Source organism: Aricia agestis, chromosome 10 (assembly GCF_905147365.1).
Source record: "Aricia agestis chromosome 10, ilAriAges1.1, whole genome shotgun sequence".
NCBI lineage: Eukaryota > Metazoa > Arthropoda > Insecta > Lepidoptera > Lycaenidae > Aricia > Aricia agestis.
Window position 1 is genome coordinate 12455983 of NC_056415.1, and position 20773 is coordinate 12476755.

At 40.0% G+C, this 20773-nt stretch overlaps 2 protein-coding genes across 2 annotated transcripts; one reads left to right on the forward strand and one right to left on the reverse strand.

Annotated features, from left to right (window-relative positions):
* Nucleotides 1–8: 8 nt before the first annotated feature.
* LOC121731030 (ruvB-like helicase 1) lies at nucleotides 9–6596 on the reverse strand. Its single transcript, XM_042120333.1, has 10 exons — nucleotides 6347–6596; nucleotides 4347–4475; nucleotides 3956–4130; nucleotides 3527–3729; nucleotides 3159–3327; nucleotides 2778–2869; nucleotides 2459–2565; nucleotides 1024–1126; nucleotides 838–929; nucleotides 9–547 (listed from the first exon to the last, which is right to left on the reverse strand). The coding sequence occupies exons 1-10, from the start codon at nucleotides 6485–6487 to the stop codon at nucleotides 388–390; spliced, it is 1371 nt and encodes a 456-aa protein (XP_041976267.1). The 5' UTR covers nucleotides 6488–6596; the 3' UTR covers nucleotides 9–387.
* A 254-nt stretch (nucleotides 6597–6850) lies between these two features.
* LOC121731135 (importin-13) lies at nucleotides 6851–20541 on the forward strand. The gene is made up of 17 exons (XM_042120489.1): nucleotides 6851–7193; nucleotides 7313–7480; nucleotides 7747–7863; nucleotides 8110–8222; nucleotides 8470–8649; nucleotides 12331–12526; nucleotides 12649–12864; nucleotides 13068–13244; nucleotides 13598–13835; nucleotides 14191–14390; nucleotides 14663–14806; nucleotides 16131–16286; nucleotides 16869–17006; nucleotides 17459–17666; nucleotides 18062–18199; nucleotides 18445–18637; nucleotides 20338–20541. Exons 1-17 carry the CDS (start codon nucleotides 7041–7043, stop codon nucleotides 20456–20458), a joined length of 2856 nt encoding a protein of 951 aa, XP_041976423.1. The 5' UTR covers nucleotides 6851–7040; the 3' UTR covers nucleotides 20459–20541.
* Nucleotides 20542–20773: the final 232 nt, after the last annotated feature.

Consider the following 20773-nt stretch of genomic DNA (forward strand, 5'->3'; position numbering starts at 1 on the left):
GAAAAACAAACATGAAATTCAAGTATAATATTTACAATAATCATTAAATTGTGATATTTTACATGAAAATTTTAATTTTCCTATTTTCCGAGTTTGGTTGGTTGCCAGAAATTATAGAATTTGAGACAGGAATGTAACGTTAACACATAGTATTGATGTGTATTGACTTAAAAATATATAAGCGTATTGTTGAATAGATTAGATTTCTTTTTTAATACCAGTTGAATATATTTTTTTTACTTTTTTCTCTTGATAAGTGGTATTGCAGCTACACCGGTTGCAATTTTCGGTAGCGTTTCAAAAATAGAACTTTAATATGGCGGCACATGTCATAACAAACTTCAAAATGGCGGATTTTATAGTAAATCAAAATGGCGGCGCATGCGCTCACTTCATATACTTGTCGGAGTGCTGCGTGAGTATGCGCGCGGAGGACTTGGCATCCAGGAACAGCGTATGCACGGCGCGAACGTGCGCGGGCGATATGCGCGTCGCTCCGTCCGCGCGCGCCGCCAGCATCGCCGGTGTCAGGAGTTGCGCAGCGTACCTGAAAATTATTTTATGATATATGGTTCTAAAGAGCGTTTAATCATTCGATCGCGGATTCTTGGAAATCTATTGTTTACGCGGTCGAATTCGACCGCTTGGGAGTTGATGAGGGTTTTAAGTTCTATAGTATTAAAACAATTAACACAAAAGACCCTACGGTTACGAACTCCGCCTGGTGGGTACACAAGGAAACACGACACATGCAACATCGAAAGCCCTCATGGAAATGAGTTCAAGAATACAATATAGGAAGGATTTTAGATCAAATCTGAGACTTGATATGCATACCTGAGTGTACTAGCAGCACCGACTTCGGCAAGAGCCGATAGAGCTTCGTCTTCTATGGAAATACTTTCGGTAGTGGCACGTAATTTAAGTATCTACAAACAAAAATGACAATATGAAACATAAAGTTATTAAAAACATACTTACCGATTTTATTTTAAAAATCTGTCACAACATTAAAAAACATACCTGCAACAACTCAGCCTTGTTGTAGGGTAGGGTACGAATAATCAGGAGTCGGTCTAATAGATCGAGTGGGATTCCATGGGGTGAGATTATGTCCTCTGTTCCTCTGGAAAAAAAAACATTTTGAATAATGCTAAACAAAACATGTGCTTTACAACTAACCCATAATTGTAATGAACTATTTTTTTTTTAAAGAAGGCAGGTCGCTGTAGCCCTGACGTTACTGCGACCCATGAGGATCTATTGTGACTCCTTCGTACTAGAGTATCATCCCCAACCCAATACTGCTCATAAATTGAACGATATGGTTGGGGTTGGTGCCACGAATTTTCTCTGTGGACGAGTATTCGTGGCGACCAAGGTGCCTGTTCCTGCTCTGTAGTAGAGCAGGGCAGTCGAGAAGAAGGTGAATAGGTGTTTCATCCTCCTCCTCACAGAATCTGCAAGTTGTTATGTTACAAATACCCATTCTGTTTAGGTATTTGTTGAGCTTGCAGTGCCCAGTTAGGCTTCTGGTAAGGATTCTTAATTGGTTCCTACCCAAGGTGAGCACTAATTCTGATTGTTTCTTGTTGAAGTCAGGAATTAGTGCCTTGGAGTGTTCAAGGCCAGGGGTCTCAGTCCATTGCTTCCTGTATAGTCTGTGACCCCATTCCTTGAGCACTTGCTTTGTGGTACTGGGAGTTATACCACAGACTGGTTCTGGACCATATATGAGACTCTCGGCCCCAAGCCTAACCAGTTCGTCAGCGGTTTCAGTGCCGGGGACGTTGCTGTGGCCCGGGACCCATACTAGGCGGATGTTGTTGTTCCTTCCTAGCATGTTTAACGTCTCAACGCATTCCAGAACTAATTTGGACGAGACTTCTGCGGCAGTCAGTGCTTTAAGCTTGACTATCGGAGAAGATAAAAACGTTTTTATTAACTAGGGCCATCTCCAGGCTTTCTAGTGAACAACCGAGGATAGCGAAGACTTCAGCCTAAAACACGGTCGCAAACTCCCCCAAACTGGCGTATTTGCCTTTTGGTGGCCTGCCCCCGTAGAATCCGGCTCCCGCACGGTTGTCTTTCCTTGATCCATCCGTGAACCAAATTATGTTGCTAGGGTGGACATCGATTGGGATTTTTCTTTCCCAGTCCCCCTGGAAGGTATAAAAACCTGGTACTGCTTCGAAAAGCTATACATCTTGCTCATGGCATCTGATGGCATGGCCATGATAGGTAGGTAATGGACTATACTGTACTCAGCGAAACAGCGATCATTGACTCCCTGTCAAAAACTTTTCTATACAAAGCGGCGATTGACAACATCTGACACTTCATTGTCAATCACGGTTTATATAGAAAATGACAAGTTTTTGACAGGGAGTCAATGACCGCTACCGCTATGTTTCGTCGACTACAGTATAGTATAGGAAATAAATTTTAAAATATTTACCGTATTTGGCAGCGCCCTCTGTTAGAGGCGAAAATAACTATTGGTGCTATAGCCGACTCCAAGGCCCGGTGTAAGTACGTAAATGTCTCAATGTCTAACATGTGCACCTAAAATATTTAAAGTTCAAATTCAAATTTTAAGGTTATCAGATAAAAAAAATAAGAATAAAAATGGATACATTCAAAATAGGTTATAGGGAGAAAAACAAACTACTAGCTACTTTAGCGGCTATACAATTCTAGACGTAAAGTCACAGGCAAATCCTAATTCCATAATGTTATATCTTATACCTCATGCTATGTAATTTTTTTTAACTCACCTCATCAATAAATAACACTCCAGGAACAAGCTCAGCTATCCCCTGATCAATATACTTATTGACTACTTTATTAATTTCTTTTCTTAGTTTATCTGAAAAAATATGCTCTTAAATATAATGGCAAGATGGCTGTTAAGTATGATAGATGGCAAGAAAAACCAAAGTATTTATCAATGTCAAAAAGAAAGGTAAAAAATGTTGTACTATCAAGGAAATTGATTCATAGGCAGATGGCGGACCTACGTAATTTGGTCACATTATGTCAAACCCAGCTGACAGATCACGACTAATATTGAATTGACATAACTCAACTGATTTACGTAGGTCCGTTAACTGCCTATAAATCAATTTCTTTGATGGTACAAATGTAACAAAACCAACCTGTAATTTCAGTCTTCTTTGGTTTCATTAGTTGCCCCATCATAGACATAATATCGTGACCTCCTTGCGGTCTCGCGTTGGCACAGTCCAGGTCATGCAGGGTCACATCTTGGACCACTTCTTTTTTCTTGTGCACATCACCTTTTGGTAGAGGCACATACTCTTCAGCCTTTAGGAAAACAGAAATTTTGATGAGCCACAGCCAGCCATAAGTTGTGAAATGTAATAAGCTTGACTAAAGAACCTTTCTTATGAATTTTGTATAAATAAGTATGATTATAAATGATTTATACACAAAATATGATTTCACAATAAATCGAAGAATAGTTATTTTAGTTTTAAATCCCATACAGACAATTAATACATACTTCCAAGTCAAATTCTGTGGCAAAGGTGTCGCTTCTTCCCTGTCGTTTGACAGCACCAGAATTGGCCTCAATGTAGATAATGTCTCCCACTTCCACCTTCTCCTTCTGCATTGATTCGTAAATAGTTGGGTCCAGTTTCAGTTGCTTTGTTCCTTTGGCTGTCTTTAATCCGATGATAACATGTGACACTGTCTTTCCATACCCTGGAATATATTATTCAGTTTAGTTTCTTTAAGGGAATCGCATATTAGGGAAAAAACAATCCAAACAACAATTGGTCCACTTTGGTGTAGTTTAGGCCCTTTTAACAATTGAAGTATGGCATTGTTGATGTAAACTTTTCTAAAGATTTTTATAAAACTCCGAATATGACCACATAATAATATTATATTCTGACTTTTGAAATCTTTTCATTTAGCAAACTCTTACCCCCTGCTGGATTCTCAGTCTCAACTGGAGTTAACTCAGTAACCTCTCCTTCATAAACCTCTTTAGTTTCACGAATCCTAAGGCCTATGGCACGACGAAAATTTTCCATGAGCACCTCAGTTTTCTTTATTTCCGTACTGTACACTTCACTGCCAACCATGGGACAGAACGGTATCTAAAATGAAAATACAAAAAAAATATAAGAATTACATATTAGAATCATCAATTAGGTGAACAACACTTTATGTGGAAGTTTTGCAGCAGCTTTATCTGAGACATAAAGAAAAAACCTATAAAGCTTTTTATGACTTAAGTTACTGTAAAACAGACTTTAAAATGAGTTTTATTTGTATTAAACTGGACTAAAAACTTTAGGATATCTATAACTTACTTTATTTCCCAACTCTTGAGCTATTGCTAAGGCAATAGCAGTTTTGCCGGTGCCCGGTGGACCCGCTAGCAAGAGAGCTCGACCTGCCATTTTCTTACTTCTGATCATGTCAACAACAATACCTGCAGCCTAAAATGTAACAAATATTCCCATTTTATTTCTGACTAACCTATTGCAACTTACAAAAAAATATATGAATTTTAAATTAAGTACAGTGTAAACTCCATGTAACGTCACTCTATTTAACAACAAACTCTCTAAAGCGTCCGTCAGCATTACAACAATTGAACAATAAAAAGTACCATTTAAATTACTAAAATTAGTAAAAACTGCGCAGCTATGTACGTTTTTTTGTCACATTGTTATCCTAGACCGCAATAAACTCGACTTTCGGCATCATGCATACATAACTTTCTAAGAAATTATATAATAATATAATATCTATCGACGCTTCACACCACGTCAGTCTGGCCCTGTGCTAAGTACCTAAAGGACTTGTGTTACAGATACCAGACAACGGAAATATATTTAATACTTTTATACTATACATATATTTGAGATTTTTATTATATCATACATATATTTAATACACATCCAGACCCGGGAACATTGAAAACTTTTTGTTCCATCGGCGGGATTCGAACCCGCGGCTTGAGTTACCAACGCGCTCACCACTGAGCCACAGAGGTCGTCAAATTAGTCCTTTTGTTTACAAATTGAGATTGATTTGCACGTGTATGCTGTTTTAGACCCTAGTCCCTAATTACTAATAATAAGGAGTCATGGATTATTATTAATATTTATTCGTTATCATAATATTCTCAGTTATACATAAATTTTCGAACTGTAAATATGGTTAGTAAAAGAAAATCAATGTATATTGACGAAAAAGTATTGATTTTTCTTCTCTCCATTTAACAACAACTCCATATAACGTCATAAAATGCACGGTCTTTTCAGTGTCGTTATATAGAGTTTACACTGTATATTATTATTTATTTTTGTATTGTCAATCTATAAAAAGTATTTTATAGAAAATAATGACGTAAGGACTTGTAGCAGGCCTTGGCCGTGTTCGTCGGCGTATTTTTGGACAAACCTTTTATTGCGCATGTCCAAAAGATGTCATGGCAACGCCATAACAAGTTGCTGGTCAAGTCGTAAACAACGTCTTAATTGTTTATACATGATTAAAATAATAAAAGCTAAACATAAATACATAAGCCTAAATTGTCTAACAGCCGCACAAATAAATTATTTAACACTATGATAGTGTTTGATTATTTTATTTTGGAAAATATGGATAAGGATCACTTGGAAATATTTAAAAATTTAATTGTTTTTTTATGAAATAAGAGGGCAAACGAGCAAACGGGTCACCTGATGGAAAGCAACTTCCGTCACCCATGACACTCGTAGCCTCAGAAGAGTTGCAGGTGCGTTCCCGGCCTTTTAAGAGGGAATAGGGTAACAGTGGAGGGTAGGGATGGGAAGGGAAGGGAATAGGGGAAGGTAGAGAAGGGAATAGGGTAGAGGATTGGGCCTCCCGTAAACCACTCACTCGGTGAAACACAGCGCAAGCGCTGTTTCACGCCGGTTTTCTGTGAGAGCGTGGTATTTCTCCGGTCGAGCCGGCCCATTCGTGCCGAAGCATGGCTCTCCCACTGGTTTGTTCATTGTTGCAATGCAATTGGGTTAAATGTCAAGTCGTAAACAGTTGTCGTTGCCATGGCATGACATGATTTGGACATGCGCAATAACTAGGTTTTGCAGCGAATGCGCTAAAAATTACGCCGACGAACACGGCCCTTTTTAGCAGAATTTACAACCCAAACATAATTTGTAATAAGTAACTATGGTAACCAAACTAACCTCTTTGTATGATCAATACACTAACGAGGTAGTATTTATTAAAATCTAGATTTGGGGCACTTAAAGATGATGACTATGCTACACACTAATTACAGTGGTAATATTTGCCTATGAATGCCTAAAATTACCTCACGAGCGGATTCTTGGCCCACGAGACCGGCTGCCATCTGAATTGGTACCCCATTTTCGTCTAAACCCAAACCTTTTATATGGCTATGAGCTGATATTCTTTGTGTTTTTGCGGTGCTTTTTACTTCTTCTATCTTCATTATGTAATAAATAAAGCTCAAATGTAGTCAATGAAAGTAAGAATCCGCCAAATAACTTCTTCACAATGCTTCTCAAGTCTCAACGCAACAGACTAAGAAGAGATAGGTACTCAACGCAAATCGCAAAAACAAACTCTTTCAAATTCAAAATGTCAGCTGTCTACTGTCAAACAGTATTTTTATTTTTAAATGTTTTATTGGCTATGGTCATGTTGTATGACTTATGAATGGAGAGCCATTTTTTTCTATGGAAAGAGGAAGACGAAGTTTTGACAAATGACAATTGACAGGTCAGAACTCAGATGACAATTGACAGATCTTTAAACGTTAGTCTGTGACGTCAGTCGTCACTCAACTCACAACTGCTAAGTGTAAATAAAAATATTACAAGAATTTTATGAAATCCGTAATAAGTTAGCTAATATTAAATAAAAATGATATAAAAAATAAAATATGCTTTTTATGAAATAAGTTATAAGTGCTATGTGCATATAAAAATCGTATGTACTATTAAACTAAGCCATCACACATATTGAGATCTTTGCTAGACACAATGGAATATACAGCTCAAAACCTAGAATATGCTGTATCCGTGTTTTATAATGGAGAGCAGGCGGAACGTACGAAAGCGCATTCTTGGTTGACAACAGCACAAAGAGCACCAGAAGCTTGGAATTTTGTTTGGGAGCTAATGCAACCTACTAAGGTAATCGATTTGGTTTGCATCTCATAATCCTATCAGCATAGCGTCTTATTTGTAACCAAATGCTTAGGAATTGTTTCCTGAGACCTCTCTTCAAAATTTTATAACTTTAATTTCCATAGGGAACAGAAATCCAGTTTTATGCTGCAACAACATTACACACAAAAATATTACGATGCTGGAATGAAGTGCCAGAAGAGAGCTACGAAGAACTCAAACAAAAGTTATTGCAGGCTGTAATTGGATATGCTAAAGGCCCCATTATTGTCACAAACAGATTATGTATTAGTGTAAGTCTTCATGCTTTGCTGTGTTGAATAATAATATTATTATCCTTGTATAGTTATTAAGAAAATAAAAGGAGTAGACTATAAATAAACTGTTGCTTTATAACAATTTTTGATGTGCAAAAGTCCAAATGGATAAACAAGGCACTCCTTTCAAATTGATATAAAATTCTGTGCCTCGTAATTTTGATTTTTTTAAGGTTTTTCTACAATTGCTAACACTACAATGGTTCAGAGCAGACTTAATTTAAAATATATATTTTTTCTAGTTAGCTGCATTTATCCTGCAGCAGGGTTCAAAGGATTTGGCAGAAATTTTACGCCCATTATCAACACCAGAGAATGCCTCCCTACTGCTAGAGGTCCTTACTGTGATACCCGAGGAAGTAAGAAAATTGTGTATTATTTTAAATAAAGAATGCTTCCTAAGTAAGCCTTAGACCCTAATCTCCTACCATACAAAATTCATCAAAAGCCTATAGAAAATTATATTTGTTAAAAAAAAACGATTTGCACATATTACTGTAAGTTATGGGTAATATTCAACATGAAGGCATATAGATTGGAACAATTTACTATGTGTCTTAAATAGGAATACAAAAGATAATTTAAGAACACATTTTATTTTACAGTACACCAGTATGACAATGAGAACAGCACTGAGGTCGAAAAATCGCGCAGCTTTGAATCAAGCTAGCCATATGGTTTTAGACGACATGCTAAGATGCCTGCAAACAGCTTTTAAGTAAGTAGAAACTAGTTAGTTTTTTTTACACTCATATCGAAACTTTTTAAATATGTTAGCAATTCATTTCAAAGTTGCATAAATACATCAAACATGCACTGTCTTATTTGTTAGCTGGTTTTGTATTTTTCTCAAACTTGAATATGTTTAATGTTAAAATACAGTTATTACATACACTAGTTGTCATAATATTGTGTTTCTGCTAAGCTTGTGTCATTTTACAACTGATACTGTATACTTTTAATAGTGACTACAGCAAAGAGCCACCAAACGAAGCTACTATCTTGTCTTGGACCAATGCAGCGAACTGTGCAGCGAGTTGGCTGAATATGGACGGTGAAGATTCTCTCGAGAGTGGTGCTACAACATTGCCAGAACGTTTGACCTTGTGTAGGGCGTTACTGACTGCGGTGCATGTTTTATACACGTAAGTACTAGGAATTTTATGTTGTGTAAAACCTCCAACTGTAATTTCGTTGCCAATAGATGGTTCCGTTAAAACCTCTTCAGCTACCCAAGAGTTTAGTGTCTAAGTGTGTCATAGAATACATAAAACTGTCTCGTCTTTTCGTTCGTTCCTTCCACATGACACCACCAAAACGAAACCACCAGTGGTGTCAAATCTCTAGTTCATATGACACCAGCCTAGTGATTTCAAGATGACCATTTGAGTGACAGATAAATATAAACTTTACTGCTTGAACTTAATAGCTTTGTCCACACTGTGCCTTTTTCTCTCGTCAAGGGCATGCGTTAATGCGCAGTCAAAAGCGAATGTGAGGCATGCCCGCGACGCATGCCCTCTGACCGTATCCAAAACTTCAAAAATTACAATATTGGCGTTGCGTATCTTGACGCATTCAATTATTGACTGCGCCAATATGAAAGTTGATGCCGAAAATTGAAGATGAAAGTGCACAGTGTGGACATAACTATTTGGAGTTTTCATATCAACAACTAAGCAACTATGGACTAGAGATTCCATATGACACTACCGGTGGTGTCGTTTTGGTGGTGTCAAGTGGGATAATTGTTTACGTTCATAAATCGTGTAAGGCATATAAATTTAAATCAATGTCAATGGAAAATCAGATAAGACAGACTTTTTACATGGACATCAACACCTTTATTATCTTTTTAGGGTTTTTTGTTTTATTATTAAATAAGGGGGCAAACGAGCAAACGGGTCACCTGATGGTAAGCAACTACCGTCGCCCATGGACACTCGCAACATCAGAAGAGCTGCAGGTGCGTTGCCGGCCTTTTAAGAGGGAATACGCTCTTTTCTTGAAGGTTTGCAGGTCGTATCGGTCCGGAAATACTGCTGGTGACAGTTCATTCCAGAGTTTTACAATGCGCGGCAGAAAGTTACGCGAAAAACGCACTGTGGAAGACTGCCACTCATCAAGGTGATGAGGATGGTATGTTTTTCGCGTGGGACGATAGCGAAAATTTGCAGGTGGTGGTAATTGTTCGGAATCACCGAACAATTCCTCAGAGCACTCCCCGTGATACAACCGATAGAGGATGCAGAGTGAAGCTACATCTCGGCGTAATTCCAGGGGGTCCAAGCTGTTTGAAACACTATGGCAGTCAACAATTCGAGCAGCCCTTCGTTGTATACGATCCAGAGGGAGCAGTTGGTATTTTGGCGCCCCTGCCCAGAGATGAGAACAATATTCCATATGAGGCCGAACCTGCGCCTTGTAGAATTGTAGGCGTTGGTCCGGACTGAAGTACTGTCTCGCTCTGTTAAGAACACTAAGCTTCTTCGAGGCTAATTTGGCCTTACCCTCAAGATGATATCGGAACTGGACTTCGCTCGATATGTTGACGCCAAGTATCTCAATGCTAGGGGAGATGGTTAAAGATGTGCCCTCGAAACGAAGATAAACGACCATTGGTGACTTTTTAGTGGTGAACGCGCAGACTTGTGTCTTGGTGGGGTTTAATTGGACTAAGTTACGTCTACCCCATTCAGAGACCTTCTCCAATGAATTCTCCACCTTAGACACAAGTTTGTTTCGACTCTCAGTGACATTTTGCCGAGAAATATTAGGGGAGCCGGTATATTCAGTATCACCTGTACTATCATCCGCATAGCAATGAATGCCGTTGGTTTGTAACATGTCATTGATATGCAGTATGAATAGAGTAGGCGATAGCACACAGCCCTGAGGAACACCAGCATTAACAAACTGAGTTTCCGAGCATTCACCGTCAACTACGACCTTTATGCTTCTGTCTGCTAAGAAACTAGTGACCCACTTACATAATTTCTCGGGCAGCCCGTATGGAAGCTTTGATAGCAGCGCTTTATGCCAAACCCGATCAAAGGCCTTCGCAATGTCCAAACTAACAGCCAATGCCTCTCCCTTCGACTCAATTGCCTGAGCCCAACGATGAGTCAGGTATGCCAAGAGATCACCAGCCGAGCGACCCTTACGGAACCCGTATTGTTTGTCGCTTAGCAATCCCTGGCCGTCCAAGTATCGAAGAAGCTGGCTATTGATAATGGATTCCATTATCTTCGAGAAGAGAGAGGTTATAGCGATTGGTCTGTAGTTGGAAGGATTTGAGCGGTCACCTTTTTTGGGGATTGGGTGCACCAAGGCTGTCTTCCAGGAAGCCGGGACGATGCCATTGGAATAGGAGAGCCGAAAAAGACGCGTCAAGACCGGTGCCAACCCTGGAGCACACTTTTTCAACACAATAGGCGGGATTCCGTCAGGCCCACTCGACTTTTGGATATCAAGGGAACAGAGGGCTTTTCGCACTGAGCGCTGATGAAACCGAATATCCGACATGATGCTCGTGCATCGCGGTATGGTCGGCGGTTTCTGCCCCCCGTCATCCAGGGTCGAGTTTGACGCAAAGAGCTTGCCCAGAAGATCGGCTTTGTCCTGTGCGTCCTGGGCCAACGATCCATTTCCTACGTTTAGGGGTGGTAGGGTTGGCTTGCAGAAATTTCCTTCAATAGCTTTGGCCAGAGACCAGAATGCACGGGTTCCCGAGGGGAGGCACGCAAGTCTCTTGCCAATTCTATTGACGTGCTGTTGCTTTGCCCGAGTAATCTCTTTCTTGAGGGACCTAGAGGCAAGTTTGTACTCCTTTTTATATGTGCTGGTATTTAAATCCCGAGCAGACACTGCGTTGGCCCAGGATTGGTAAGCCTCCTGCTTCCGGCGAGAAGCTTTTTGGAGGATGATCCAAGCCAGGGACGAAATCTGCCGCCAGTTGGCACTACAGAGGTCGGAATGAAAAGTTCCATCTCCTGCATCACCACATCGGCAACAGAGTTGGCAGTGTTGTCGGGATCATCCGGCGAGAAGCACACGTGCCCCCAAGGATAGGATGCAAAAAACGACCGCATCCCATCCCAGTCTGCTGACTTGTAGTGCCACACACGACGGTATTTAACAGCGCGCTGTCTTAACACCGTCGTAAGTGGCACAGAACTCCTAACAAGGCAATGATCCGATGAACCAAGTGGTGCGGTTACGGACCCAAAGGGTAAAAACGGGACCCTATTACTAAGTCTTCGTTGTCTGTCCGTCTGTCCATCTGTCCGTGTGTCTGTCTGTATGTCTCCAGGCTGTAACTCAAGAACGGTAATAGCTAGAGAGTTGAAATTTTCACAGATTGTGTATTGCCGCTATAACAACAAATACTAAAAACAAAATAAAATTAATATTTAAGGGGGCTCCCATACAACAAACGTGTTTTTTTTGGCCTTTTTTGCTCTATATCAATAATAGCAATAGGTAGGTACTTGAATTTTTCACACAATCCTTAATTTTATGTGTACTTTAATATTTGATAATAATATTAATATTTAATAAAAAATTAAGAGGGGCTCCCACACAAGAAACACAAAATTTCCACAAGAAAATGTTTGAAAAAAACTTATTGTCAATAAAAATTTTTGACTTTGATTTTGGTCTATAATGGTACGGAACCATTCGTGCTCGAGTCCGACTCGCACTTGGCCGATTATTTATGCAACAGCTACCTGATTGTCTTTTAAGATGGATAACTTAAAGTCATCAATTTGCCTTTTAAAATTGTGTTTTAACACCTTCATTGTCCTAAACAAATTGTCCATTAGCTGGAGCTCACAATGCAGCGACGGCGCCGTGGAGACGTGCGAGGCGTGTCTGCAGTGCGTGCGCGCGGCCGCCACCACCGGCGCCGCGGACCGCTACCCCGCCGCCGCGCTACAGCTCATGGCCGACCTCGCCGCGCTCGCCGACCGCGTGCTACAGACGCCGCTAGATATTGATGCCCCGGATTGGATCAATGAGGTCAGTGATAGCAGACTCCACAGTAACGACACTTTAATTATACGACAGTTAAATACTGACTTGAATTGTCAAGTCAGTATTTAATTAAACACCTGAAATAACTATTTTGCCATTATTGTTAGGAGCTAGTAACGGCGCTTGTGACGTGTTGCGTGGCGACGTGCGAGTGTCACACGCGCGCCCTTGTGCTGGCGGTGGAGGGGGTGGAGTCGGACGCGGCGGGGGGCGGGGCGGCGCGGTTATTACAGCTGATGCTCGCGGCGCAAGCGGCTCCCGGACACTACCCGCTGCACGAGACGCGCTCGAATTTGTTGTTCAGCGTGTGGTATACATTACAGGTGCGTATTTAGCTATTAACCTGCATGGTGTTAGTACACGTTTTTATACTTCATCCCCTTTGCTCGTAAAAATATTTGAATAATGCATAAGCTATACAATGTTTTGTCCTTGTGACATTGGAGAAGACGCTTGTTATTATTTTTATTTGTGAGGGGTAAGGGGTGTATAATAATTACTCAAAACATTTCCGTCTTTTTTTTAGGACGAAATATTGAACATGGCCGACGGTAAAAGCAAAATAAATCCAATATGGCAAGATGTTTTCACACAGTTGCTTCTTGCTCTGATTAAGAAATCTGAGATGCCGGCGGAATCAGCTCTCTCCCGTGACGATCAAGAACTGCTGCGCTGTTACAGACAAGACGTTTCAGACGCCGTTGTAAGTGTTGTGCAAATAAGGATTAAAATAAATCTTATGTTATCTGTTTCATGCATGGCATGAAAGAGCAGATATGAGGGCAGGTAAATCATCTAAATGACAATTTATGAAATTATATGCCTCGAAACAACTACAAGAAAATTGCGAAACTAAAAACAAAAGTAGATGTTTTAAATAATAATATTATTTTATTTCTTATTTATTTCACTTAACCTATAGGTAATGTATTCCTTGTCTGGAAGAAACCGCTAGTAGCGGTAAGAACGCCAATTTGCGCAAATCCTTTATTTTTATAATATTTGTATTGAGCTATGTTTTAATGTGCAAATAAAGAATTATTATTATTATTCCAGATGTACTGCTTCAGTATACTCGGCGATAGATGCTGGGAGGTGACGGCGGGGGCGTACACAGCAGCAAACACAGAAGCGTCACGGGAAGCGGCGTTACACGTGTTCGCGTCGTTAGCGGACGCGGCGCCGCACGGCCGCTACCCCCCGCCCCTGCCCGCGTTGCTTCAACACTCGCTAAGAGTTGCTGCAACGCCGCAAGCGAACCCGCGCGCATTGCCTACTGCGCTCGAGTGTCTGGGTTAGTTGTTTTTGTGTTAATATTTCAGTTGACATTACTTAAAAATAAGTGATAATCTAAATTCAATTGAAGTATGCTGAATACTATTTTACACTGTTGCGATATTAATATAATTCAAACGTAAAACAAAGAAAAAAATTCGAATAAGATGTTTTCAGAACTTCGTTGCATCGAAATTAGTTGATCGTTCGGAAATCCAGGGTAAAAACTTTCCCGTGTGCTTTCCTTCGGCTTAATGATAAGGACGTAAACAGAAACACTATTGCATTGTTTATTATAGTATTATTACGCATGTTCTACAGCGTTTAGAAAGGATGTTTATCTTGCATTAGAATATTGGTATGGATATCAACAGGTTCGTACGCATCATGGCTGGGTTCGCTCGAAGGCGAGGAGGGCGGGGCGGCGGCGGCGCTGGCGGGCGCGTGCGTGCGCGCGGCGGGCGCGGCGCTGCCACACTCGCCCGCCGCCGCCGCGCTCGCGCTCCGCAAGCTGTGCGCGGACTGCAGTGCCCCGGCCGCCGCACTGGCTGCTGATATCGTACACGTCACGCAGGTTTGTGAAAAATGTTCTCTGAAACCTAGTAATATTAAATATGTTAACAAACAATGTGAACCACAGTTTCACTTTTTATATTTAATCTTAATATTATACTTAGAACAAATTGAACCTTTTTTAATCGTGTAAGTCGTGTAAGTAAAGTTCTTTCAGCATTTTTTCAATTATTATGCGTCTTATTTTGACTCGTATCTAATCATAATATAAAAGATTATCAAACACTTTTTTGTTTCATAATATGAGGGAATAGTGTAATATTATTTGTACAGAACGCAGACGTGGGTCGCGACTTATGGACGCGGCGGCAGTTGTTGAGCGCGGCGGGCGCGGCGCTGGCGGCGAGCGAGCTGACGCGCGCGGCGCCGCTACTGCGTACGCTCGCAGATCAGCTAGCTGCTGAACTTACGCAACAGGTAAACGACTAGTGAAAAAGTTGACGTAAAATAAATCTTGAAATGCTAAATGACCTCAACACAATGCTGTTCCGTGGCTTATATTTGGACATGGAATTGAACCATACATAATAGATTTGTAGCAGAAAGTAATTTTATAGATAACGAGCTTTTGCGCGCGGATTCGCTCGCGTTAAGAAGTAGAAGTATATATACAAAATTTCATCCGCTATTTGAACCCTTGGGGTTGGAATTTATTAAAATCCTTTCTTAGCGGATGCCTACGTTATAACATCTACAGTGGTTTGGGCTGTGCGTTGATAGATCACTATGTCAATCAGTCAGTCACCTTTGAGTTTTATATATACAGATAGTATATATTTAATTTAAAAATATTATATTCTATGACCAAGTTGTAAATAGTTTTCGGCACCGTTTGTCATTCCCAGAGGAAAATGATAGATAATAATAATCGCTGTTAGCAAAAAAAGGCATTTCATACAAACACTTGAAATCATATGTTTTTCGGGGCCTAAAAATGTACAGAAGATGTGTAATTGTTGGTCCTAAATAAAGTTTCTCCAACCAAACAATTCTCAAAATATTTTTTGTAAGAGCATAATTGAAGACGTGAGTACATTTACTATTTTTTTCCTTATAATTCGATAATATGAACAAACCTTGTTACGTGGTTACATCACGTAAAATGCACATTGCAAATCATTTTTCCTGCCCTAACGCTTCCATTTATGCAAAAAACCGGCAATTTCTTTACTGTTAGCTATTGTGTTCTTCCACTCACGTCTTCAATTTCTACAGGATTATTTTTTCTCCAGTACCTATATCAATAAATCACCATACGTAATAGTTGTCAAAAATAAAAAATACTAGCGATTTTTGTTACTACCCCTTTGGAACAAAAAAACAAAAATATCAAGCCCCGGACTTATCCGCTAAACTACAAAAAAATGTGCATTACGCATTTGAGGCAACTAGTGCGCCGCCCGACCGATCGCTTACCTCGCCGCCCCCTACCTCATACCGCACCCGTTGTCGCCTTGTAATTAGTGCGCCCAAGCAGTATTAGATTGGATAAAGGATAAATTATGTTATTGAAATATTTTTTTATTTGTGAAATATACTCTATTGATACCAATGATGTGGTAAAATTTATTGTACTGGTGAAAAAATAATCTTGTATATTTTATATTGCATGCATTTTTTTACAAATTGTTTTAGTGATAAAGCCAGTTTGTGAACCTTTAAAAAAAAAGTAAAAAAAACTATTGTCCAGGCTAACAGTATATGTAATTGATTGTGCTGTCGGTTCTTGGTGGTAAAACAGGCTAACAGTCGTGGGCGGGGCGCGGGGTGCGGCGCGGCGGAGGGATGCGTCGCGCTAATGGGTGCGCTAGCGCCGGCGCCCGCGCTCGCCGCTGACCTCCTGCGGGCGCTGCTGCCCGCGCTAGCGCTGTTGCCGCAACACCAGCGTCTTGTTGAGGTAAGCATTGTATAATTGGTAGCTTTTAAGCATTTGTGTATCAACCCACAAACATTTTTTGTCGAGTCATGAATGCAATATTGTTCTAAATCAGCCTTTCCCAAAGTGGGCGATAACGCCCCTTGTGGGCGCTGAAGGTCTGAAGGACGGTGTGGGACCCATAAAAAAAATGGGGGCGTTGTGTAGAAGCTTGGGGAGTGATTTATTTCATCAGCATACATTTTAAATTGAAACATATATGTTCTTAAAGTGCGCGGTGGAAAAAATAAGTTTGGGAACCTCTGTTCTAAATGATCTAAAGAAGATGACTGCATTCATAACTGTACGTATTTTTTGTTTATTTTTAGATATACAATCTGTTGACAGAATGTTGACAGAATATAATTAGATAAGTTGAATGTTTGAATGGCGTATAAGAGAATCAAAAGCCAGGGCTTCAGTCTCGAATCAAATAAAACTTAAACGCCAACGCTGTAAAACTTACAGTTATAAAGACAAAAGTTTTGGTGTATTTTGCTATTAACAAACCATTTTATTTAATTTTATCATATGAAAGTTATACTATAAACTATGTAATTCCAGCCGATGTTCAATATACTGAAGCACACTCTGTCGTCGTTAATGGGCGACTGCTTGCCCATGATCAACGAGATCGGCGAGCTCACAGTCGCCGGCTTCACGCTACATCCTTGCCCGGCCGGCCTCGACGTCGTTAAACTGGTGGGTTTTATCAGCATTCTATTTTGGAAATCCACAGACAAGTTAAAGATTAGCCGATTAAAGTCAGTACTGTGTCAAAGGTAAGACCTAATACAATGTGTATAGTCTGTCAAAAAAAAATCAATGTAATAAAAAAGGAATGACACTACGATATTGGCACTTTTTAATTTCTTCACTTTCTTGACCGACTATATTATGTGTCCCATAAATAGAGTTCGGTGTGAAAGTAGCAGCGCTGAAAGAGTACATTTTTTTGTGATTTGTATGGACAAGCACTCCAGCGTCACGAGTTTCCCCATACAAAAGTTTAAAAAATGCCCTTTTCAGCGCTGCTACTTGTACAGTGAACTCTATACAGGGGACCCATACACACCCTAAAGTATTATAACTTAGTTTTATCACACCCTGTATATTGTATAAGCCTCATTTTAATTTTATTACCCTCTGAACAGATCGTACTATTCGCGGCGGACGAATGGGGCGGGGCGTGTAATGTGACGCGGGAGTGTGTGTGCGCCGCGGCGCGTACGCTCGCAGCGGACGCCGCTGCCGCACCCGACCTCGCCGACGCGTTATACACACTGCTGCTAGCGCTCACACGCAAGAAACCGCACACGCTAGACTGGATCAATCCCGTGCTACATGATCTCGTCAACTTAGGTAACATCGAACTTTGAAAGTAAGATACTATAAATGTAGCGTGACACTATTCCACGCGCAAAAATACCAACCTATCATTTTGCTCGTTAAGAACCAGTTTGAACCAGACTTTTTGATCGCTATTAACACAACTCCCTTCGTCAATCTACATACGAATAGACTGTGATAATAATCATAATCTAACACAGTGAGATTCCAGCAAAAACTATATTAATTGTGCTTGTCTAAGGGCTTTTTGTTGTTAAAGCATTGCACAAAAGCATTTTGAATCGTATCGTTCTGTTGTATTAAGTAACTTCATAGTCACTAATAAAGACAATTAAGATTTGTGATCGCCACTAACGCCTCCTTTCTACATACGAATAGACTGTAAAAATAATCATAATATAACACAGCGTGCGAGTGCGTACGCGTGTGGGAGAGCGGCGGCGCGCGCGCGGCGTGCGGCTGGCTGGCGGCGCTGGCGACGCGGCGGGCGAACGCACTCCGACCAGCCGCGCCCGCGCTCGCGCATCAGGCTATCTGCACTATAGGTAAACAGACATAGTTTGAAAATATTCTATTGATGTCATTTTCTTGTTAAAAAACAAAAATTAAATAATAAATAAAATAATATATTCGTAAATCTTTATCCATTATTTTTCTTTCTTTTTAAGGAAAAGACAATTATAAGACCAGCCCAAGATGCCAGTAATAAATGAAAATATTATTATAAATTACAATCTTATTGCACAATACGATAGGAGTGTTTTGAAATAGTTTACATATTTTGTTGTAGGCGGTGCGGCACCTCGCGCGCAACTGGAGGCACTAACAGAGCTGCTCCTGGCGCTGAACCGCGCGCAGTGGGTAGAGGTGAAAGAGGGGGAGGGGTTGGGGACGTGGCTAGCGGCCGCGCTCGCGCCGCCCGGCTTCCCCACCGCGCACGCCACGCCCGCGCACAAGAACAAGTTCCTTACTAATGTTATCAAGTGAGTTAATTGCGTTATACTATCAGAAAAGTTAATTCATAGGCAGATGGCAGACCTAAGTGATTTGGTCGCGTTAAGTCCGCTCACAGGCCACAGCTAACATAAAACATTGAATTGACATAATACGACCAAATGACGTTGGCCTGTCAACTGCCTATGAATCAATATCTTCGATGGTACAAAAAATCGTTTATTGCGAGATTTGTATCTGTGAGATAAAAACTATTACCTTTTTGACTCAAAGAATCTCCAAACATTATTTAAGAGTGAAGAGATTATAGACATTTGCATCAACAATATTAGTAGCAGCACCCAATATATCTAACAATTATTTTATACTAGACGACGTCCGCAACTCCGTTGCGCCAAAATTCATTTATCGCGCAGGAACCGTACATTCTTCCGAGATATAAAAGTATCCTATGTCCCTTCCCGGGACACAAACTATCTTCTACCAAATTTCAGCTAAATCAGTTCAGCAGTTGGGGCGTGAAGAGGTAACAGACAGACAGACACACTTTCGCATTTATAATATGACCCAATTTCACCAACCTCTGTTTGTTAAATCCTAACAAGGTTAACGGACTTGGAAAATTAAACAGACTGTTAAAATACTTATGTCCCACAGTAAAAATTTAACAGCGGATTAGTAAATGCAATGTTAAGTGAACAACTATCAATTCGTTCATTCTTGTTATAACGCGACGAAATTGCAATGTACAAGATTAATACGACATGTTTGCTGCAATGTGTCACTTTCTTCCATAGTAGTATAATAGTAGATAATGCGACCAAATTAAAATATCACTGCTCGCATACATTTGTTACGCTATAATAGTTCTTCTTAATTTATTTATTTAAAAATTTAAAAGTGTTAAATTTAATTCCTGCTATGGAGGTCCGTTAAATATTTAACAGGCTGTTATATGAATCAAAATAACAACTTTCAAAGACAATAATATGCAATATCAATAAAAGAATCTGTTTTGACTTTTGAGTCTTTCCGCCATGTTTCCGCTACGTCCTTATTGTTAATTATTTTCATAGTTATGAATAATTATTTATTTTCACTTTGCCAAAAATTCAGCCTTCGGATTTTCCTTGACATTGCAAATATACTAACTTGTATAAAAATTACCAAACCGAAATATGTAAATAAAAGTTTGTATTATGATTCATGTTTTCAGCTTTGACAGATAATAATTAGTAACCTGGTAAATTAAGAAGAACTATTACAGCGTAACAAATGTATGCGATCAGTGATATTTTAATTTGGTCGCATTATCTACTATTATACTACTATGGAAGAAAGTGACACATTGCAGCAAACATGTCGTATTAATCTTGTACATTGCAATTTCGTCGCGTTATAACAAGAATGAACGAATTGATAGTTGTTCACTCGTTGTTCACTTAACATTGCATTTACTAATCCGCTGTTAAATTTTTACTGTGGGACATAAGTATTTTAACAGTCTGTTTAATTTTCCAAAATCCGTTAAGTAATGCCCTGTTAGGATTTAACAAACAGAGGTTGGTGAAATTGGGTCTAAGTGTGGGAAGCATGGATTACAATATACCACGCCAGGGTGTTGAAAGTAGTTGTCTCTGTTGATAACGATGGGATGATCCATACATATAGATATCTGTATTATATAAATGTAGATAAAAATAACAATTTTTTTGCGTTTTCTTCACAGAGAAAGAAGCAGCAAACGGCGTCTGTTGGAAACAGTGCAAGAGTTCTCGCTGGCGTGTCGCGGCCTCATTGACACCGAGTACGCACGACAGACTCTCGCCGCCAAATCTATCGTGGCATAAGCTGCGTTCACACTATCAATGATCAAGTATACTCGGCCCAAACGTGTACATTGTACTATCAGAGAAGTTGATTCCTAGGCAGATGGCGGACCAGTAATTTGGTCGCGTTATGTCAAACCCATCTGACCGATCACAGCTAACATTGAATTGATATAAGTCGATCACTTGAAGTAGGTCCGTCAACTGCCTAGGAATCAATTTCCTCGATGGTACAAGGTAGCCCGGTCATAGACATTACGTACCATCGAAGAAATAGATCATAGGCAATTGACGGACCCACGTCATTTGGTCGGATTATGTAAACTTATGTAAGAG